Source organism: Trichechus manatus, unplaced genomic scaffold, assembly GCF_000243295.1.
Source record: "Trichechus manatus latirostris isolate Lorelei unplaced genomic scaffold, TriManLat1.0 scaffold00039, whole genome shotgun sequence".
Taxonomy (NCBI): domain Eukaryota; kingdom Metazoa; phylum Chordata; class Mammalia; order Sirenia; family Trichechidae; genus Trichechus; species Trichechus manatus.
The window spans coordinates 8797602-8821960 of NW_004443975.1; the positions used below are offsets into that span (position 1 = coordinate 8797602).

A 24359-nucleotide genomic window follows, 5' to 3' on the forward strand; every position below is an offset into this window, starting at 1 on the left:
GGCTACCACCACTAACTCCTCTGACCAGGATCACAACAGAGGGTTCTGGACAGAGCTGCAGAAGGATGTAGAGCATAATTCTAACTCAGAAAAAAAAAAAAAAAAAGACCAGGTTTACTGGCCTAAAGGAGACTGGAGAAACCTCGAGAGTATGGCCCCCAGACAGCCTTTTAGGTCAGTGGTGAAATTACCTCCGAGGTTCACTCTTCAGCTTGGGAGTGGACAGCCCCATAAAACCAAATGAGACTAACGAGGTATAGGAGTCCAGTGACAAGGGCCAGAAGGCAGAAGGGGACAAGGAAGCTGGTGGTAGGGAACCCAAGATTGAGTAAGGATATTGTTGATGTGTTGTGGTATTCTTAACCGTTGTCATAGGGCAACATTTGTAGTAAGTGTTAAATGAGAAACTATTTTGTTCTGTAAGCCTTCATCTTAAGTGAGAATAACAGCACACTGGAAGAGCGTAGTTAGTGTCACTGAACTGTGCATGTGGAAATTTTTGAAATGGTGTATCTTTGGCTATGTGTATTTTCACCATAAAAAAAGGTCGAGATGTTAGAGGGTTGATATGTTGTGGGGTTGTTAACCAGTGTCATAAAACAACATGTGTACTAGTGTTCCATGAGAAACTATTTGTTCTGTAAGCCTTCACCTGAAGTACAATAAAAACAAACAAACAACAACAACAACAAAAAACTCCAGATCTAATTCAAGATGTGACTCTATAAACTAAGGAAAACTTTCACCAGCACATTCAATTGGCCTGTCACATCCTGGGAACAATTTACATAGAAAAAGAAGTTCAAAACTTATCCCAGTTATTGAACTTTAACAATAAAGGAAGAATTGTATAGGCATCCAGGCAGAAAGATTAAGTCACCTGTAAAGGGAAGAAATCATACTGGCCTCCCTTTACCCCGCAGCAGCATGTAACGCTAGGAAACAAGGACTCAATAACCATGAAGACCTCAGGCAACAAAGTAGAGATCTGAGTATTTTATACTTAGCCCTGCTAATGTGCAAGCATCAATGTAACAGAAATACTTTTTTGGACAGGGTAGAATTAAGGTTATTTTAGTTCAAGTTAGCCCTACTTGAAAAAAGTATTAAAAGATGAACTTCTGCCAAGTAAGTGACAAAACTAGGAAAATGCAGCGAAATTGTCATTAAACATTACATCTAACTGTAGGGCAAATTTGAGGATTATGGATATTTAAAAAGTTAAATTAGCCCTGATAACGAAATGAAATTGAACAGCCTTGTATTTCCTATGAACGGTTTATAGTCCAACATATAGGTGATAATTATCTTTCTTACCAGATGTTTTTTCTTCTTTTAGGAAACAATGCCCCCACAAACACATGCTGCATTTTCTGGCCACCATCTGCCATTTGTTGGTTTTACATATACTAGTAGCTGGTAAGTTTCAAAAGTTTAAATAATTTGGACAATTTAAAGCAAATTAAAATGAATTGAAGTTTTAAAAAATGTATGAGAGCTTTGTAAATTAAAAAAAATGTTTTTCTTAATGATCCTCCTGGGAATTTAGGTATTACAAAATGAGTAGAACACACAAGAATCTTAACTCATTGTGGAAGGGAAAGAATAGAACAAATAGAGAACTCAGAATCTTAGCAGTGGGCCAGGAATTAGTAGAAACCTGTGCTATTGATAAATATTCTCTAGGTTTCAATCAGCAGAACTTGCAAACCGTTATTCTACCGTCTTTTCAGTGACCCTCACTCTACTCGTATCCTCTTTCCTCTTTACCCTGCTTGAATTTCATTGAGAATGATTATAATCACTCCCTTGTGTATCACCTCAGTTCCCTTTACCATCTTTCATTCTGTTATATTTGCTTTGCTAAATCAGCGTTTATTATTAAAACCCAGTTTGCTACCTGTACCTTTGCAGATGAAATAAGAGAAAAATTCTAAGCATTCTCACTTCATAATCACCAACTTCAAGTGCTGCTAATGCTGCTGATAAATATACTGAATTATCCTAGTGCATTTACTCTTCCAGTTTTCTATGTAATGATTTCATACTTCTACTTTCTTCTAAAATCTCTGGCATCCTCACTCTCAGCTGATGAACTTGCTTCCTCTTTCACTGAAGGATGAAGCAGACAATAAAGAACTTCAACAAGCTCCCATCACCACATTTACCACCTACATACCTCTGGTCCGTATGCTCTCTTCTTTTTATGGATGAACTGTGGGAACTCCTAGCTAAGGCTGGCCCCGGTATCCACTCTAGTGCGTTGCTGTCACCTCCTACGTTTTTCCCTTTCTGTGACATCTTCATCACCAGATCATTCCCATCAGCTTAGTATCATGTTTTTATTTCTCCCATCTTAAAGCAAAGTATAAAATCTCTCTTGATTCTACTTCCTTTACCAGTAACGAACCTATTTCTCTGCTGCACATGAGAGCAAAATTACTTCAAAATGTTTTCTATACTTTGCCCAGTTTTTCCTCATACTATTCTCTTTTGAGGCGCTCCTGTCAGGTTTTTGCCCCCATCACTTCATGCAAATGACTTTTATCAATTTCACTACTAACCTCCTTGTTGCAAAATCTAATGATTATTTCTCAGTCCTAGTTTTACTTGATTCAGATCTCATCTTACTTGCCTCAGCTTCTCTACCTTAAAGCACCTACTGGTACTTCTCTTAGCTTCCAGGAAACATTCCTGGTTTTCTTCTTACCTTTCTGGCCACTCCTTCTCAGTCTCTATATCTTATTCCTGCTAATCTCCCTGACCTCCGAATATAGGAGTGTTCCATAGCTTAGTCCTTGGAGTTCTCTTTTCTATCTGTAGTCTGGGGTTCTCCCAGATAATAGCTGGTGACTCCCACATGGGTCTCTTGAGCCATACTCTGTCTCCTCTCTTCTGCTTAATCTCTCTCTAAACCACCTGCTTAGCATGTTCATAACTTCATTTCTTATATTTCCCAGAACCTGTCCAAGTGATTCTATTAAAAGGTAAGTCAGATCATGTCACTCTCCTGTTCTGGACCACCCCACCCCTACCCCCCAATTGCAGTGACTTTCTTTCTTAACTCCAGATCAAAGTTCTGACAAGGCCTGACGTGACTGGCTCACTTTTACCTTTTTCATTTTATTTGCCACCACTTTTCCCCTTGTGCACTCCACTCCATTCACGCTGGCCTCCTTTCTGGTCCACGAACGTGCCATGCATGCGCACTCTTGTTTCAGGGCTTCTGCCTGTAATGCTTTTCCCCTGATACTCCCTTGGCTGGTCCCCTCACTCTTCTAGGGCTTTACTCTGAAGTTATCTTTCTCAGTGACGACTTGCTTGATCAATTCATCTAAAATTTCAACTCCATTTCCTCTTTTCCTGCTTTGTTTTTTCCTTAGCATTTAGAGTTTTCCAACATACTGAATATTTTACTTTTTTTCCTGTTTATTTCTATCTCTGTCACTAGGATATAAGCTGTATATGGATAGGGATTTTTGTCTGTTTTGTTCACTGATGTATTCCAGCCCCTCAAATATTTTTAATTAAATTGCATTGAATTAAAGAAAATACTTCACTTTTGAATTTCAAATTCTGGTAAAGAAGACCATGGATGGTGCTTTTGACTATGATTTCACTTAAGTGGTCAAATTGTTTTAAACTTTAAATAACCCTTCATTAAACTTCGTTTTATAATTTGTGGCTATTTAAAAAAAATTCAAGAAAATTTGGAAGATTTAAGTTTTCATAAAAAAATGCTTCTATTAAATAGTATAAGTGGTTTTGCAAATGATTTTTGCAATCATAATTGACTCACTGTAACCAGATACTCAAATTCATGTCTTAAATGAGCTGTTTCATTTAAGACATTTCATTCATGTCTTTTTTTCTTCAAATTTTTACTTTAATATGTACCACATATTTTTTTTTTTCAGTGTTCTTTCTGATCGGAGCTGTTTAAGAGTTACAGCTGGTCCCTCCTCACTGGATCTTGATGTTAGTGTTCAGAGGACTTTAGATAACAACTTAGCAACTGAAGCTTATGAAAGAAGAATTAAACGCCTCGAACAGGAAAAACTTGAGCTTAGTAGAAAGCTCCAAGGTAAATATATCTTACAGATAATTTTTTCCCTTTTGGATTGGACTCAGTCACAGTGTTATGAACTGTGTATTACAAGTAGTTTCATCTTGAAAAGATTATTAAGTGGAGAAAAAGCAAGTGCTGACTACAGTATACCATTTATATAAAATCACACAATTAACAGTAAATGATAACAAAATAGCGTTTGTTTCCAGTGGGTAATATGTATGCATATAAATATGTGGGAATAAATCATACCTCTGAAGAGAGGGAAATGAGACTACCAGGAAAAAAGGAGCCATTCTCAGTCCAGTGTCACATTTCAGTGACTCTTCCTATCATATCCCCTCAGTCCTGGCATACTGCCATTCCCTATCACATTACTCCTGTCATAATATTTGGTGATTTAAAAACGCACATAGATGAACCTTTTAATACTGAGTTCTTAGTTTCTCAATTCTCACCTTCAGTGATCTCGTTCTCCACCATTAATTCACCTACTCCTTCTCAAGGTGGTAAAATATATCTTGAGATTACAGTAAATAAAACCCTTCACTAATCTCAGTTTCAAACAAACCCTGCATAATTTTCTGCTCGTAATTTCCTAGCCAACTCCCTCTAGTACCTTACCACCAATATTCCTTCAATTCTGCCATTGCCTGTAATTCTATCACCATTTCACTGCTCGTTATCATTATTAATCGTAATCATATACCCTCAACTTTATTGCTCCTCTTTCTGTTGTCAGAATCCCTTAGCAGAACCTCAGCCCTTTCTATGTACAACCTTGCATCTGCAGTTGTTGCAGTTCAAGGTAGCTGACTTAAAACATAATATGCTGACAAATGTCACTTCAGATTCATGAACACTAATCTCACGTGGGCTGTTAATGCTGCCCAGCAATGCTCCCCTTTTCCCTAGCTCATTTCCCTAGTGTATGTTGCGAAATCCATTGCTCATTTCTCAGTCCTTATCTTTTAACCTATCAGCAGCATTTGAGCCAATTGCTCATTTCTTGCTGCTGAAAGCTCTTCCTTCATTTGGCTCCTGGGGCGCTTTACTCTTCCTGGTTTTCATTTTCCTCATAAGCCAGTTCTTCTTGTACTGCTTTGCTGATTTCTTCTTAACTCTTTGACCTCTGAATGGTAGAGTACCCCAGACTACTCTATGCTTTCAGTTGCTCAGACCTGAAACCTTAGAGTCTTTCATAGTCTCAGTCATCCTCTCTTGCCTCACGTCTAATTCATCTGCAGATCCTGCCAGGACCACTGTCACAACAGATCCAAAATGTGATCACTGTTCACAGTGGAACTACCACTCTGTTTCAGACCACCATCAACTCTCACCTGTGTTGTTGCAGTAGCTTCCTAACTGGTCTCCTCGTCTTCCCCTCATCCTTCCTACAATGTGTTTTCAACATAACCACCAAGTAATCTCATTAAACACAATTTAAATCATTTTACTTCACTATCTCATCTTCATCCCTTATGGCTTCCTATCTCAATCAGATTAAAGCCAAACTTACCTCAGTGGCTTAAGGCCATATCTGATCTGGCCTCTTATTACCTTTCTGATTTCATCTCCTGCTGTTATCTCCCTTGTTCTTTCTGTTCTAGGCACCCTGGGCTCCTTGCTGTTCCTTGAACAAGACAGGTACATCCTCACTTTAGGGCCTTTGGGTTAGCTGTTTCCCTTCCTTAAATGCTTTCCCTTTACTGCTCATTATGATTCATTGGTTTGCCTCCTTCAGGTCTCTGCTTGAATGTCACCTTTTCAAGGAGGCTTTTCCTGAACACTGTTTCAAATCAAATCTCACTTCCATCCCCAGCATTCACTATCCCCCTTTCCTGCCTTATTTGCTTAAAAATGAAGAATATAATATATATTTTACTTACTTATTTTGTGGATGGAGAAATAATGTATAAACAATCAACAAACTTGTAACTCTTAAGAAAAAGTCAAAATTTTGCCATCATAAAATTACGCTATTACATCTTAAGAGTTCTAGTGGTTAAAAGGGTTCTGTAGAAATCAATTGAACAGACTATGTCACTATGAATAGAAATGTCACTCAGGAAGTGGCTAAGTTCTCTCTGCATGTGAATTACTTCTCCTTTATACCCAAGTTTTTCATTTATTTTGATTTTTAAATGGGCAATATAATGTACATACAGTAAAGTGTGCAAGTACTGTATTTTTCACAAATAACGCACCCACATAAATAACGTGCCCATGCATAAAATGGGCAGCATATCATGCTTACAAAAATAGCACAGGGGTGGGGGTTGCACACTTGGCAAAAAAAAACTGTGTAAAAAGTTTGTAAAAAAATTTTATGTTAAAATTCTGCCTAAAAATATAGTACTCTACATACAATTGAGCAATCCTGCTCCTTGGAATATATCCTAGAAAAATAAGAGCTCTCACAGAAATGGATAGATGCACACCCATGTTCATTGTAGCACTGTTCACAATAGCAAAAAGATGGAAACAGTCTAGGTGACCATCAACAGACAAATGAATCAACAAATTATGGTACATACATACAATGGAAACCTACACAACGATAAAGAATAATGAATCTGTAAAACATCTGACAACATGGATGAATCTGGAGGGCATTATGCTGAGTGAAATTAGTCACAAAAGGACAAATATTATATGCAACCACTATTAGAAGAACTCAAGAAAAAGTTTAAACACAGAAGAAAATATTTTTTGATGGTTATGAGGGTGAGGAGGGAGGGAGAGGGGAATTCACTAACTAGATAGTAGACAAGAATTATCTTAGAAGGGCAACACACAGTACAGGGGAATTCAGCACAACTGGACTAAACCAAAAGCTAAGAAGTTTCCTGAATACAACCAAACACTTCGAGGGACAGAGTTGCAGGGGTAGGGGGCTGGGGACCATGGTTTCAGGGGACATCTAGGTCAATTGGCATAACAAAGTTTATTAAGAAAATGTTCTGCATCCCACTTTGGTGAGTGGCATCTGGGGTCTTAAAAGCTTGCGAGTGGCCGTCTAAGATGCATCAATTGGTCCCAACCCACCTGAAGCAAAGGAGAATGAAGAACACCAAAGATACAAGGAAAATATTAGCCTAAGAGACAAAAGGGGCTGCACAAACCAGGGACTCCGTCAGCCTGAGACCAGAAGAGCTAGATGGTGCCTGGCTACCACCAGTGACCACCCTGACAGGGAACACAACAGGAAGTCCCTGAAAGAGCAGGAGAAAAGTGGGGTGCAGAACTGAGATTCACATAAAAAGACTAGACTTAATGGTCTGACTGAGACTGGAGGAACCCTCAAAGACATGGGCCCCGGACACTCTGTTAACCCAGACCTAAAACCATTCCTGAAGCCAACTCTTCAGACAAAGATTTGACTAGACTATAAAACATAAAATAATACTCGTGAAGAGTGTGCTGCTTAGTTCAAACAAATACATGAGACTAAATGGGCGTGTCCAGTCTGGAGGCAGGATGAGAAGGTACGAAGGGACAGGAGCTGGTTGGATGGACATGGGAAACCTAGGATGGGAAGGAGAGAGTGTGCTGTCACATTATAGGAATTGCAGCTAGTGTCACATAACAATATGTGTATAAATTTTCATATGAGAAATTAACTTGAGCTATAAACTTTCAGCTAAAGCACACACACAAAAAAATATGGTACTCTTAAAGTGTAAGCCCCATAAATGTTTATATATGTGTATACCCGTGTAACCTTCTTCAGAGCATGATATAGAACATTTCTGAGCATATGATAAGTTTCTCTTCATGGCTCTTTCCAATTTGTAACCTACCACCACTATTCTGATTTCTTTCACTGTTATTTTGCTATTAATTAATTTTTCCCTGTCCTTGAACTTCATAAATGGAATCATGCAAGTGTATTTTGTGTTTTGCTTCTTTCACTCGACATGATATTTTTGAGATTCATCCATGCTGTATATATGTTGGAGCCCTGGTGGCATAGTGGTTGAAAGCTTGGCTGGTTACCAAAAGATCAGCAGTTTGAATCCATCAGCCACTCTTTGGAAACCCTATGGGGCAGTTCTAATCTGTCCTGTAGGGTTGCTTTGAGTCAGAATCGACTTGACAGCAGTAAGTCAGGTTTGGTGTATCTTTGGAGCCCTGGTGGCATAGTACTTAAGAGCTTAGCTGCTAACCAAAAGTTCACCAGTTGAAATCCACCAGCTGCTCCTTGGAATCCCTGTGGGGCAGCTCTGCTCTGTCTTGTAGGGTCGCTATGAGTCAGGATTGACTCGACGGCAATGGGTTTGGTTTTTTGTTTATAGGGATATGCTTATTTATTTCTTTTGGTAGTAATATTATACTCATTTCTTTTGGATATGTACCTAGGAATGGAATTTCTGGGACACAGGAATAGTATGTTTTCAGCTTTAGAAGATACTCTGCTAAAGAGTTTTCCATAGTAATAGTATCAATTTATAGTTGCACTGACAATGTATGAGAGTTCCACTTGGCTTTATATTCCTACCAGAACTTGACATTTCAGCTTCTTTACTTTTAGCCATTCTGGTGCATATATAGTAGTCCCTCACTGTGATTCTAATTTGCATTTCCCTAGTAAGTATTGAGGTTGAGTAACTTTTCATATATTAATTATCCATTTTGATATTCAGTTTTCTGTTCAAGGTTCTTGCCCATTTTTCTGTTAGGTCCTTATCTATCTTTTTCTTAATAATTTGTATTTTACCACTTCATGAACAGTTTAAGAACCTTGCAACAGCCCTTTGTGTGATTTTTGTTATTTATTTTACCTCTGTCTATGTTATAACCTTTTCAGTACATTCATTTTATTGTTGTTTTAAATATTTGTTAGTCTATTTCTTGAGAATTAACTGTTAATCTTGTTCTCCTGACCATTATATATCTTCCCTTTCCCTCCACAGATATTTTTAAGAAAATTGTCTTTGACTTCACTTTAAAGCAATCAGACTATGATGTGCCTAGATGTAGCTTTCTTTGTATTATTATAAAATTCTGTTTGGGATTCACTGAGATTCTGGAATCTTGAATGATTTTGGAAAATTTTAGAAAATTCATATCTCTGTAGATATTTCTTTTGTCCCGTTCACTCTCTCCCTTCTGAGACTCCAGTTGCATTTTTGTTAAACTGTTGTGTCCCACATTTCTTTCCTGCTCTTTCCATTCTTTGTTTTCTTTGTGCTTCATTTGGATATGTTCTGTTGACTTGCTTTCAGCTTCACTAGCCTCTCTAGAGTTAATGTTTTATTAATACCTTACATCTTCAGGTTAGAACCACAAGATAAGTTAATAATTTCTATTTTAACTAAATTTATAAGTCAAAGTAATCAACAAGTGGGTCTCAATTTTCACACATAAAATTTGGAAAGCCAGCACTTCTACATATTACATATTAGCATCTCTAAACCTAAACCTTCCTCATATACTAGATTCAGTTTTTCCGATGTCATCTGACATATGACATTTTTGATCACGTGGTTATGCTTCCTGCTAGGACAAAAGGATGCTGAATAGTTGAATGACTGGCAGGGCATTGTCTTAGTCAAGGTTCTCTAGAGAAGCAACCAGTGAGAGAGAGAGACGTGGATTGACTGAAATTGATTTTAAGGAATTGATTCAAGCGATTGTGGGGGGCTGGCAAGTCCAAAGTCTGTAGGTCAGGCAACAGGCTGGAGATTCCTGCAGTCTTGTGTCTCAAAATCTGTAGGTTGGACAATGGGAAGAGTGAAGAGTCGAGGAGTTCTGGAAAAATGTCTATTTATTTAGATGTCTGGAGGCAGAATACACCCTAAGAAAAACTCCCTGTTTCCTCCTAAGGCTTTCAACTGACTGGATGAAGCCCATCCACATTATGGAGGGTAATCTACTTTACTTAAGGTCAACCGATTTAATCGCATATTATTTCATTGCAGCATCTATACTAGTGTTTGATCAAACAACTGGGCACCATATTCTAGCCAAGCTGATGCATAAAATTAACCATTTCAGTCTTCAAAACTGAGAATACCACATATTAGAAGCTAGATGTTTTTTCCTGTATATATTATAATTTTAAAGACATGTGAAATGGAGTTTTATGATTTCATTTAATATGTTTACATGCTTTTTATCAGTTGGTACATGTTTTGGTCTGTAGAGTTATATAAAGATTTCTTTAGAAAGGAATGTATTGCTGTTATTTTTAAAATTTAGAATATGGTCATATTTCTCACTCTTTCTTTTATTCATTTTCTAAGAGTCAACACAGACTGTCCAAGCTCTACAATATTCAACTGTTGATGGACCACTAGCAGCAAGCAAAGATTTAGAAATAAAAAACTTAAAAGAAGAAATTGAAAAACTAAGGAGACAAGTAACAGGTAAATTTCTGTAATTCACCTTTAATTGGGTTTTGTAGATTTTTAAAAATGTTTTATTCACACACAGAACATTTATTGAATACTTGTCATGTGTTAATAAGCTATATGCTAGCAAGTAAGAATGGTTTCTGCTCTCTGGAAGCTCACATTTTGGTCTGGGAAACAGAAAAAGAAATAGTCATTTCAATATATGTGAAAAAGGATATCAGGAAAAATACACAGAGGTACCTGAAAATTACAAAGGAGAAGCACCTAAGCCAGACTTAGGAGAGCAGGGATGATTTTTTTGGAAGACCTAAATGAATTTGGGATATTGAATTGGAATATGTCTAGCAAAGAATATAGTAATAGAGGAAAGGTGTTAGGATCACAAAGGACACTATAGATAGACAAGGTAATTGCACGTATACAGGCATCAAGATTTGTGAAAACTTATTTTCTTTCTAACAGAATTAATTTTTTAGTGTGTTGCTGAAATTAATTAAAATTGACAAGTGCTGACATGCCTATCATGTTCATTTGTTCAACAAATATTTATTGAGCACCTAGTATGTACCAGGTGTTGTTTCAGGTTCTCGGGATACAATACTAAACAAAATAGACAAAAATCCTTGCTCTTGTGGAGTACACTCTTTGGGTGGAGGGCAGAAGACAGACAATAAACAATAAATATATAACTACCATATTTTTATGCAAATAACATCTGCCTTCCACATTGTTTGCCAACGATTCATTCCCCCCGCAAGTATTTTTGTAAGCACGCTATGCTAATTCTTTTTTTTACAGAAACATGTAAAAAAAAAAAATTGGCATAGCGACACTTAGGAAAATAAGTCATGGGGATGTAGCAGTTAGCAAACAAATGTAGAAGGTGCACGTTATTTGTGTAAAAGTATGGCATGTAAATGATATAGCATGTTGGAAGATGGTAAAAGCTTAAAAATAGCAGAATAAGGAGAATGTGTCAGAAGTGCAAGATAAGGAGTTTTATAATTTTAAGTGGTCAGAGAAAGTGATGTGAGCAAAAACTTGAAGAAGGTAAAGGGGTTAGCCATGTAGATATCTGGGGAATATGTGTTCCAGGCAGAAAGACCAGCCAGTGCAAGGGCTCTAAAGTGGGAATGTACCTCGTGTGTTCAAATAAAACACAGGGGCCAGGTAGCTGGAGCAGAATGAGCAAGCAGGGAGAATAGGAGGAGGGTGGAGAAGTAAAGAGGTAGAGGGGGCTGGCTGCCTGATCACATAGAGTCTCACTGATTGTTGTAAAGTCTTTGGTTTTTACTCTGAGTAAAATTGGAGCCTTTGCAGGGTTTTGAGCAGAGGCTTCTCATTATCTAAGTAATATTTTTAAAAGGATCATTCTGGCTACTGTGGTGAAAAGAGACTATAGGGAATAAGGTTAGAGTCAGGGAGACGAGTTGGAGGACAATAATCCAGGTGAAAAATGTTGATGGCTTGAAGCAGGCTAATAACAGTAGAAGTGTTTGGTGATGGTCCAGTGCTAGATATACAGTAAAACCTGCGAAGGCTGGAACCTGTGTAAGGCAGAAACCTGTCAGAGAAGCAAAACTCATATTTTCCACTAAAACGATAAGAGTACACCCTGTTAAAGGTGGAAAACTCGTGAGACCTGGAAAGACAAGGCAGTCCCTTTGAGTTCCAGCTCTCACAGGTTTCACTGTATTTTGAAAGAGCCGATGGGATTTGCCGATGGATTGAATGTGAAGTCTGAGAATAAGAGAAGAGTCAAGAATGACTTGAAGGTCTTTGCCTGAATGTTAACTGAAAGGGGAAGGGTATGGGTGGAACAGATTCTGTGGGGGAGCATATCAGGAGTTCAGTTTTGGACATGACATATTTGAAGCACTGTCCAGAGTAAGATATTGTCTTTGCCCTTAAGGAACAAACTGCCATCTAACTGGCATACTCTTATTACCCTTCATTGTTTTCATTGAGTTTTTTTTTATTCTTTTCTGTTTTTTGGCTGGTTGGTTTGTAATTTGAAGCCCTTTGACTTTCTGTATGACAAATATGATAGGTATTGTTATTTTCTTTTTAGTTGACAGACTTAATACATATGGTTATGTGGATTTCCAAATTCCATTGCAATAACTCCAGGGAAAACGCAGTGAATCATTGGGTAGGATTTGGAATAGGAATAGAGGAGTCTGCCTTATTTATCAGTGCTCTTTCTTGGGCAAGTCACTTATCTTTCCTTTAGCCCGGTGTTTCCTGAACTATGATATGGGTACTTTCGGGAGGATACAAGATGATTTTAGTTGGTACCCTGATGATATTAATAGTTATGCGTATGTAGTACATCAGAACTGTAATATTTATAGACATAATTGCTTGGAATATAGTTAAGTTTAAGAAGTGAGTAGATAAAAATATGTATTAATTAAATAATATAAATAATAGATACATATTGGAAAAAATCTTGAAAATAATATGCCAGTAACTACAGTTTAGAACATTCTGACTTAGACAGTTTTTAAAAAAGAGTAATAATGTTCCATTTCTCCATGACACAAGCTTACATACCTCTGTTTCTAAAGAGGGGACTGGACCAGATGGTCTGGGAAATTTCTACCAGTCTTCAACCCAAAGATTGTATGATGATGACCTGTTGCTGTGATTTTCATTTCTGTTGCCCTGCATGGTAGAGCCTTTTATTACTGATGTCTTCAGTGTTTCGGTATCTATACAGATTCACCAAATTCATAGACTCTGTTGATGTTTTGAATTGTTTGAATTTTGGAGAGTTGGTTCCTAAAGATAGGGACTCTGAGTCCATGTTTATTTACAGATATTTCTAAATACTTTCCCTGATATTATTCCCAGCATCCAGATATTTGTTTCTTCGGTTTTGTTGTATTTTTCTCTTTCCTTTTCCTCCTAAATATGTAATTTTTTACTGAATTACTATAGTCCCTGTACTATATTATATATTTTTATTATTATAACCAATTTTAGGTCTTTCATTATTATTCCATTCATGATAGAATAATCATAAGAAGATTTTTCCAAACTAAGTTTTTTACATTTTTCATATATGTGTGTAAGAGTATATTTCATCTTTTCTTTTCTATTAATACACATTATACATTATAACTTATATGTATAATTTGTTCATGTGTGTAAAATTTTTATTCTATAAGAATGGCTTTCATCAGCTTTAAAGGATAAATAGACTTTGCTCAGACAAAGGTAGACTGCAGAGAGGGTCGGCCAAGGGGGAAGACAAAGAATATTTCAGATGCAGAAGGCAGGTATAAAGGCACCAAAGCTTGAGAAAAAGTGGCTTTTCTCTCTGACAAATGGTACTCTTTCAGTGATATACTGAGATTAAATTAGATTAAACTTGGCAGGTTATTGTGTGTATTAGTCTCAAGATATTTTCCTAGGAAAATTAAGAGTTTTAAAGACAATTAGTTAAATGTAAGTTTCATCCTTAAGGAATTTACCTTCTTCCAAACCAGCATCATGGTGAAATTCGAGGTGTCACTTTTAATGTTTCATTTCTTATATGCATACATTTTTTTAAATCTTACTACTTTTCAAAGTGTATCATTCGACAAGTATTTATTGAGTACTTGGTGTGTATCAAGTATGCTAAGCATTGTCATTTTCCTGTTTGATGGAAAATACTCAGGCATGCATGGATTCTCAGACCCTACTGTACCAATTCCAATAATTTACAGGGTTCCTTAACCTATATATAGGTGGGGAACCTGTGCTACAGAGCACTGGATACGATGTAAGTGGTGGAGAAGAGTAAGAAGATATTTCAAGCCTGAAGTGGTACTGATTTCTTTCATCACCCTATTTATTCTTATCCATAGTAATTGTGGGCTTGTAAATACTAATGGATGACTGTGACATGCCAGAACTGAAATAGCCAATGAGATAATTCCTCTCCTTCTGTCTTTACATTATTTTAACTGTAGTAAATAGAACTGTGTGTAAATTTAGAGAAACTGAGTGGCTGTTCCAAGGAGGGACACTCCCTGTTCTCTCACAGAATTGACCATAGCAAACTGCAATGGATTGGTATAATAGAATAGTGTAATCGAATTCAGGAGGCAGGAGGCATATCATTATTATTAATATAGTATCTTGGTAAAATCACTTAGTCCATATTTTGTTAATCATCAAAAGTGAATTACAAGTTGTTGGGAGGGCACAGGCAACTGCTGCCAGCATGGAGGCAGCATCTGGTCCAGATAATCTGGAAAGTCTTCTTGAATCCTAAAATAGCTTATACTTTAGTTTTGCCTTTTTAGTTTTGGGTCTCCCCTCTGCTTATTTTTCAGTGTAGAGCCTTCTATACTAAAGACTACTCGAGATGTTTTAGTATTTCCACAGAATATACCCTACCACCTCCACACATACAAAGACATCTCCTACAAACACTCTAAAGTTACTTACTTAGAATAGATAATTCATTTATATTCATGGATGTATTTCTGTGTACTGTCCATTATCTGGTTTTTCTAGCACTCATATCATTTGCTTCTTTGGTTTTGTTTTGTTATTTTTCTCTTGCTTTTTTTTTCCTCTTAGGTTTGTAATTAGTATGTGTTTTTTATTATATTGCCTAACTTGAAATTTTTTTACCACCAATAATTCTTTAGTCAGTAAAATATATGGTCTCCTGTTACCCATTCCCCCAGTACCCACTCTCTTTTCAGAAGTAGCCATTGCTACCAATCTGTGGACTTCCTTTTCTATTTTCTGTGCATCTGTACACAGAATTTCTATCAGAACTACAACTTGTGTTTTTCCATTTAATATATTACAGATTTCTTTCTGCTAACAACAGATTTACATTATTCTTATCAGTGGCTACATAGTATTACACAGATCTTCTAGGTCAGAAGGGATATTCTGTTGTGGTAATTTACATTTATTGTATTATGACTGAGGTTGAACATCATATATATATATATTTGGCCATTTGTGTTTCTTTTACTTTAAATCTCCTTTTTATTTTCTTTGTGCAAAGCCATATTTAAAAATACATCTTCAAACTGTGGTGAGAGTACCTTTATGGCTAGCCAGACTTTCCGAGTGGTGTGTAAGTACTTATAGTTTTAAGAATTCAATTTTTAGATCCTCAATTTCCTTAGGTATTCTTTTCCACAATTTTTCTCCCTGAAAATATGTGTGAGGTCAAGGAGTTATGCCAGTTCATGTCTTCCACTTTCCTTTCTTGTCAAAAGAAACGTATAGCTCCTCAGATCCCAAATGTTCATGTGGTATATGATTCCGGATTATAAAAATTCCTCTGGGTACCAAACAGAAACAGGTAGAAATATTAGTATTGAGAAAGTAAACGACTCTCTCATTTGGGTAAGAAATTTTTCACAGCTCTGGTGGTGTACAATTCTTTGCTTTCAACAAGATAAAAATAGAGCTTATGTAAGTTGTGAGCTGATATATATTATTAAAATTTTTTGTTGATAGACGACACTGGCACATAACTCAGAAAGAGTTCAAAGAGTTAAGTGACCTTGCTAACGAAACTCCCTACCATTCTCCTCTACTTGTTTTATCAAAAAAATTTCTAGGATTTCATTCTATCCCCTCAAAAAGATTTTTAATTGAATTCCTCTTATTCTAGCAATGAGTAATGTCTAGTTATATGAACTAATACTTTTTAAAAGCCAAACATATCTCATTAATAGATTCATTTTCAAAATTTTACTTTTTGGTTAATAATTATTTTCAAAATTTGTAATGTATTTATATTGGTTCAATCAAGTCCATGTAATAATATTTATTATAACCCAGTCCAGAAAAAATTTAACACCTATAGTCTTATGGTCAATTTATATACATATATTTTGTTGTAAAGAAGTATGATAAGGTGATCAATAAGGTACTTTCAAGCATAAAAATACATTGCATTATAAAAAAATTCTAATTTTCAAATATGAATGGAACTGTAAATTCAAATAGAAAAAGAAAATTTATGTGACTATTAAAAAACAAGCTTGTTAGTACATACTTTTAAGTAGATGAAAGGAGCATTGTAACAATTTTATTTTAAAAATATTAACATATCTGATAGACTGGAAATTATATCCATTACTCGTGATGAAAAAGTTTAAATGCCAACTTAAAAATGTGCAAAAGGTACATAGTTTTGCAAAATGTTCTTAGGGTATGTAAGGCAAAATGACAACTGCTTTTAAAAATCTGTAGTGGTAATGATTATGATAGTAGTTTTTATTAGTATAATAATATAGTAAGTACTTATATAGTACTTGCCGTGTGCCAGGTGTTTTTCTAACTGGCTTTATGTATTAAACCATGTAATTGTTAAAACAACTATGTAAGGAGGATGTCGTCATCCGCAGTTTATAATGAGGAACCTAAGTCAGAGTTTCTAAATAGCTTGCAGCAGGGTACACAACTCATTCTAGAATAGGAGCTTTCTGAAAATAGGTAGTTTGACTACACAGTCCCTGTTTATAACCCACTGTACTAGGCTACCTCTTGTCTTTTATAGTTATAACATATTTGATCAAATAACAACCTAGCATAATTCATAAGATTGCTTCTATTTTCTTATTTTAAATATGAGGAAAGTGAACTTCAGAGAAGTGGCAGTTGCCCAAGATTACCCCACTAATTAGTGATAGATCTTGGACTCAGCGAGGTCTTCTGTTTCCTAATTCAGTGCTCTGACAGTTGCATTATGCTGCTATATTTATACCTGTATATGATACAGTATACATATAGTATGATATGATATGATACCCCCCCAAAAAAACCATTGCCACCTAGTCGATTACCACTCATAGCGACCGTATATGACAGAGTAGAACTGTCCTATAGGGTTTCCAAGACTGTAATCTTTAAGGAAACAGACTGCCAAATCTTTTTTCTGCAGAGCAGCTGGTGGGTTCAAACCATCAATCTTTCATTTTAAGAGCCAAGCACTTTAACCACTGTGCCACCAGAGCTCCTTGATATGATACAATATGATTTAAATCCAGAAGGAGCCTGTGTTGGCTTTTACACCATTAGATGCACCAAAAAAAAAAAACCCAAACCCGCATCGAGTTGATTCCGACTCTTAACGAACCTATAGAACAGAGTAGAAATACCCCCTAGGGTTTCCAAGGAGTGGCTGGTGGATTCAAACTGCCGACCATTTGGTTAGTGCCACAGCCCTTAACCACTACGCCAACAGTCTTCCACCATTAGATATAGAACAATAATAAGAAGAAACATGTTATAATAACTAGGTGATTTCAAGTATGTTTTAAATAAGTTTATGTATTTGTATGTATTGTTTAGAAAGCTGTTATCGTCTTTTGTGTCTGTAAGTATTTATTTGTGCTTGTGATTAGGTGTTTTGGAGAAGGAAAGCGTAACAGTGTCATCTGATAAGAAAAATTATTATAAGACTGTTGTTTAATAAATTACAGTTTAGTTCATAATTTTGAAGATATTGTAATAGCAGTGTGATTAGTGGGTAATTGTTCATTTGTTCAACCAGTGTTGAGTGTCAGGCAGTTTTCAAGTATTGGGGATTTAGTAATAAAGAAAAGAAAGTTCCTACTTCCATTTCATGGAGGGAGGTAGATTAAGAAAAAAAAAAAAAAAAGGCATAATACAGTGTCAGATAAATGCTGTCAAGAAAAATAAAGTAAGAGGCCAGAAAGAAGAAGGTACTATTTTTGCTAGGATGGTCAGGCTTTTCCAGAAGTGTAATTTTAGGCCAGAATAAGCAAAGGAAAAGAAAGAATCTGATACAGGGTCTTTTATTAAAAGAACTATTTAAAATGTCACATTAATGCTTTCCTTATAGTAAATACATATACCGATTTAAATTTGAATATATATATGTTGTTCTTTTTTTGAAGTAGCTCTCTTCCTAAGAAAACTCTATCAAATTTCTGTAGATTTATCTTTTTAAAAATAATTTTGTAGAATTATATTAGGAGTAAGATAAGCATAATCATTTATTTGACTTTGATACCAGCAATAAAACATTTTCAGTGCCACTAAATGTCTATGTTAGAGTTGTATGATGCTAGAAAACAGTAAAGATTTCTCTTCAAAAAGGTAATACGGATTTGGAAAACTTATTCACAAGCCTATCTCACATCAACATTTTGTTAGCAAAGAATGTGGCTTTAAATGGCAGTATCTTTTGAAAGCTTACTTATTAATTTTAAAAATGCAATCAAATAGGACTGAAGTATGACATTCAAATCAACAATCTAGTAGTCACATGATTCACTGAAACAGTTTGTGAGGTTTCTTTGTTGGCTCTATGCAATGGCTAATCTTTAAAAAACCTAAAACATTTTGCCAGTATCTAAAGGGAACATATGTTGACTTCTAAGCCATTTTATATAGATTAATAATAAGAAGAAACAAAATAAAAATTAAATAACTCTAAGCAGTATTTGGACCCCTGGTGACACAGTGGTTAAGAGCTTGGCTGCCTACCAAAAGGTGGGCAGTTCAAATCTATCAGCCGCTCCTAGGAAACCCTGTGGGGCAGTTCTACTCTGTCCTATAAGGTTGCTGTGAGTCAGAATCAACTCGATGGCAACAGGTTTGGTTTTTGTTTTTTTTAAGCAGTATTTACCAAATGCAGATAAGCTAAGTAGAAAATAAAATTTCATAAGCACTAGAAAAAAACCAAATTTACAATAATACAGGATGACAGAGTATAATGTTTTTGTAGTATATGAAATTAAATATTGAGTTGTTAGTTTACATATAAATTTTAGTAAGTTATACCAGTTTTTCCTAAATGTGTTGTTAGGTGCTGTTGAGTCAGTTCCGACTCATAGCAGCCCTATGTATAACAGAATGAAACACTGCCTGGTCCTGGGCCATCCTCACAATTATTGCTATATTTGAGCCCATCGTTGCAGCAACCTTGTTGATCCATCTTGTTGAGGGTCCTCTACTTTACCAAGCATGATGTCCATCTCCAGGGACTGGTCCCCTCTGATAACATGCCCACACTATGTGAGATGAAGTCTCACCATCCTTGCTTCTAAGGAGCATTCTGGCGGTACTTGCAAGACAGATTTGTTCGTTCTTCTGGAAGAATGTGGTATATTCAATATTCTTCACCAACACCATGATTCAAAGACAGCAGTTCTTCTTCGGTCGTCCTTATTCATTATCAAGCTTTTGCATACCTATGAGGCAATCGAAAATATCATGGCTTGGGTCAGGTGCACCTAAGCCCTCAAAGTCACATCTTTGCTTTTCAACACTTGAAAGAGGTCTTTTGCTGCAGATTTGCCCAATGCAGTATGTCGTGTGATTTCTTGACTGCTGCTTCCATGGACATTGATTGTGGATCCAAGTCAAATGAAATTCTTAAGGACTTCGGTATTTTTTCCATTTATCATGATATTGCTTATTGGTCTAGTTGTGAGGATTTTTGTTTTTCTTATGTTGAGGTGTAATCCATACTGAAGGTGTAGTTTTTGATCTTCATCAGTAAGTGCTTCAAGTCCTCTTTGCTTTCAGCAAGCAAGGTTCTATCAGCTGCATATCACAGGTTGTTAATGAATTTTTCTCCAACCCTGATGCTGTGTTCTTCTTCATATAGTCCAGCTTCTCGGATTATTTGCTTTCTATTAAATTATTTATATCTATTGTATTATCTATTGCTCTGTATTATAATTGCTTGTTTGCATGTCTCTTCTGCCCTCTAGAGCGTGAACTTCTCTAGGACAAGCATTGTTCTTATATTTCTAGGCTTCGTACTGAGTAGGTTCTTATTAGATATTTTCTGAATGGATAAATGTATTTCTTGTATTTATGTAACCTTTTAGAGTTTTAGCCTTAAGAAAATGAAGAATATTATAAAGTAGTAATTACATGTTTTTTCTCCCCCCATCCTATTTGGGAGCTGAGCATATCAGGATGTTTTAACTATGAGTTGGAATCGACTTGACGGCAATGGGTTTGGAGTCTTAAAATGACAATGTAGCATATTCTTTCAGTTATTAAGGTTAAAATTTTTATATCTGATCTGTAGCATAGAAGAAAACTTGCAGGTATCTTTAAGTCTGCCAAATATGTATAGGAAAGAAACAAGAAATTAAATAGAGCTGTAGAATAGTCCATGCATAAAAGAGATATTTTCCTTGGCCCAGTGTAATACATATTATCTTTTCTGTCACAGTGATTTCTGAACAGAATGCACAAGAGAGACAGTTCATAATTTTGGTATTGAACTAGACTACAGTGTGAGTGCATTTTTTTAAGTTTTGAAAGAAGAACCAACTCATTCAAGCAGCAGTTAACATTTATTTGAGTTTATGTTGATGATGATTTATTTATAAAATATTGCTGTTTTTAAACATCTAGACAGCTCTCAAAGTTTTTAAATTTTTTTTTTTATTGTACTTTAGGTGAAGGTTTGTAGGACAAATATTTTCTCATTAAACAGTCAGTACACATACTGTTTTATGACACTGGTTAACAACCCCACAACATGCCAACACACTCCCTTCTCGGACTTGGAGGACCTTTTTTTTTTTTTGGTGAAAATATACATAGCCAAAGATACACCATTTCAAAAATTTCTACATGTATAATTCAGTTATGTCGATTACGTTCTTCCAGTTGTGCTGCTATTCTTACTTTAGATGAAAGTTTACAGAACAAAATAGTTTCTTATTAAACAGTTAGTACACATATTGTCCTGTGACAATGATTAAGAACCCTACTATATGTCAGCACTGTCCTTACTCAACCTTGGGTTCCTTATTACCAGCTTTCCTGTCCCCTTCTGCCTTCTAGTCCTTGTCCCTGGACTGCTATGCCTCATTAGTCCTGTTTTGTTTTATGGGGCTGTCCAATCCCCAGCTGGATGGTGAACCTCGGGAGTGACTTCACCACTGAGCTAAAAAGGTGTCTGGGGGCCATACTCTCGGGGTTTCTCCAATCTCTGTCAGGCCAGTAAATCTGGTCTTTTTTTTTTTGTGTTACAATTTTGTTCTACATCCTTCTCCAACTCTGTCCAGAACCCTCTGTTGTGATCCTGGTCAGAGCAGTCAGTGGTGGTAGCCAGGCACCATCTAGCTGTACTGGACTCAGTCAGGTGGAGGCCTTGGTAGCTGTGGTCCATTAGTCTTTTGGACTAATCTTTTCCTTGTATCCTGTTCTCTTCATTCTCCCTTGCTCTCGATGGGGTGAGACCAGTGGAGTATCTTAGATGGATGCTCACAAGCTTTAAGACTCTCAACGCTACTCACCCAGGTAGAATGTAGAACAATGTCTTTATAAAGTGTATTATGCCAATGGAGCTAGATGTTCCCTGAGATCATGGTCCCCACAGCCCTCTGCCCAGCAATTCAGTCCTTCAGGGAGTTTGGATGTGTCTATGGAGCTTCCATGACCTTTCCTTGTACAGGTTGTGCTGGCTTCCCCAGTATTGTGTACTGTCTTACCCTTCACCATTTTCTTTCATTTTATTTTGCACTGACGTGCTTTCTCAGGACTGAGTACTCTGACATGAATGATTCCATAAGCTCCTCATTGAAAAACACAGAAGAGTTTGCAGTTTAATGTAACTCTTTCTAACTCTTAATGTAAAGAAGGGGTTAATAACCTCAGTATTCTGCTGTATACATTGTGTAAACATTTCTGCAGTAATTTCTCAGAGTTGTGTGTGTGGTACAAGCTTTCTAAAAGGCTAGCTTTGTGCTAGTGCTCATTCTGCCTTGTAAGTTTCAAGAGTTGTTACTAGAAGGAAATCTGGAAAAAGTATAGTAGTGACATAACTTTGCATACATTATAGTGTATTTTAAAGTCATTGTCAAAAAACATTGTAGCCAAGTGGTGCCACTATAAATGTGTGGTCTTTAACTTCAACTGGGACCTCAGTGCTTCCCAGGAATCTTCCTGTGTTTTCCTTAGAAAGCTCTCTCCCTCTTATTTTCCAGTTACTATTTTAAAACTTTTCTACTTTTCTTAACCCTCAAGCTTTAACCCCTCTACCTCTCCCCAATTGAGAGTATATGCTTCCTTCTTACTCTCAGAGAAAATGACAAATCTCAGGCATTAAATCCTTCAACTTCTGCTATCAAAGCTAAAATCATCTACGTGAACATCCACCCTTCCCTCCTTTCCTTCTCATCTTCTTGTTTCTAATGCCTGTTCTGGGGTCTCATCCCTTTCCATCCTGGAGTCAGTTCCTGTTTTCTCTGTTACACTTTCTCTCTCTCTACTGTCTACGTCTTTACCATTTAAAAAGGAAATTCCTTTATCCTACATGCTGCCCCAACAACTGATCATTTCTCTTTTCCTTTCATAGCAAATACTTTATCCCAGCAAAAGTTTTTAATTTGGATGGAGTCTAATTCATCAGTTTTATGGATCATGATCTTTGGTGTCAAGTCTAAGATCATGATCCATAAAACTGATAAATTTTATCGGTTGCATGGTGCTAGATCCCAAAGATTTTCTCCCATTTTTTCCTAAATGTTTTATTGTTTTATGTTTAAGTCCATAATAAATTTTGAGTTAATTTTTTACAAGATGTGATAGAGGTTCATATTTTTACCTATAGATGCCTAATTACTCCAGTACCATTTGTTGAAAAGGACACGTTTCCTCTACTGAACTACTTTTGCATTTTGTCAGAATTTTTGGGCATATTTGTGTTCATCTAGTTCTTGGTTTTCTGTTCTTTTTCATTGATCTGCATGTCTTTTTCTACAACAATACCTGATTACTAAACTATATAATAAGTCTTGAAATTGAGTAGACTGATATCTCTCACTTTATTCTTCTTTGTCAAAATTGTTTTAGCTATTCTAATTCCTTTGAATTTTTATATAAATTTTTGAATAATGTTGTCTATATCTACAAAAGAAATCTTGCTGGGACTTTGACAGGAATTGCATTAAACCTGTATATCAATGTGAGGAGAAATGACATCTTTACTAAGTTGAATTTTTCAATCCATGAACATGGTAAGTCTCTACATTAAATTCTCTTTCATTTCTTTCATCAGCATAGCATACAAGTCTTGTACATGTTTTGTTAGATATACACCTAAGTATTTCTCTCTCTTTTTTTTAGCTATTTTTTTTAGCTATTGCAAATGGTATTGTATTTTTGATTTTGCTGTTCATGTATTTAGCCCTGGTGGCGCAGTGAGTAAAGCAATTAACTGCTAACTGAAAGGTTAGCAGTTTGAAACCACCAGTGGCTTCATGGGAGAAAGATGTGGCAGTCTGTTTGCATAAAGGTTTACAGCCGTAGAAACCCTTTGGGGTCACTATGAGTTGGAATTGACTCAATGCAGTGGGTTGACCGGTTTACATAGAAATGTATTTGATTCTTACGTAAGTTTATCTTGTGTCCTGCTACCTTGCAGAACTCACTCACTAGTTCTAGGAGGATTTTTTATAGATTCCTTGGGATTTTCTACATAGACAGTCATGTCATCTGCAAATGGAAACAACTTTATTTTTTCACTTATGAGCTGTATGCTTTTTATTTCTTTTTCTTATTACACTAACTAGAACTTGCAGCACTATGTTGAATAAAACTGGTGAGAATGAACTTGGTCTTTTTTCCCGATATTAGGAGGGAAAGCATTCAGTCCTTCACCATTAATATATTAGCTGTAGGTTTTTCATAGATGCTTTGTGTCAAGTTGAGGAAGTTCTTCTCTATTTCTATTTTTCTGAAGATTTTTGTCATATAAATGGACATGAATTTCATCAAATACTTTCTCTTTATTGATTGATGTGATCATATGATTCTTTTTTCTTTAATTAATGTGTTTATATGATGGACTGTGTAGATTGATTGTTTATCACATATTGAACCAGCCTTGCATGCCTGGAGTAAACCCCACTTGTCATGGTATATACTTATTTTTAAATATTGCTGGATTCTCTTCCTGATAT

The 24359-nt window shown here is 36.1% G+C and overlaps 1 protein-coding gene across 5 annotated transcripts in view; it reads left to right on the plus strand.

Annotated features, from left to right (window-relative positions):
• The window catches only part of CDC42BPA (CDC42 binding protein kinase alpha), a 338979-nt gene that overhangs the window by 175319 nt on the left and 139301 nt on the right, over window positions 1-24359 (plus strand). For all 5 annotated transcript variants that reach the window (XM_004375875.3, XM_023730922.1, XM_012555417.2 and 2 more), the window contains exons 9-11: window positions 1340-1419; window positions 3918-4084; window positions 10318-10440. In XM_004375875.3, the coding sequence (XP_004375932.1) occupies window positions 1340-1419; window positions 3918-4084; window positions 10318-10440 (370 nt within the window). The remainder of the gene's footprint in view (window positions 1-1339; window positions 1420-3917; window positions 4085-10317; window positions 10441-24359) is intronic.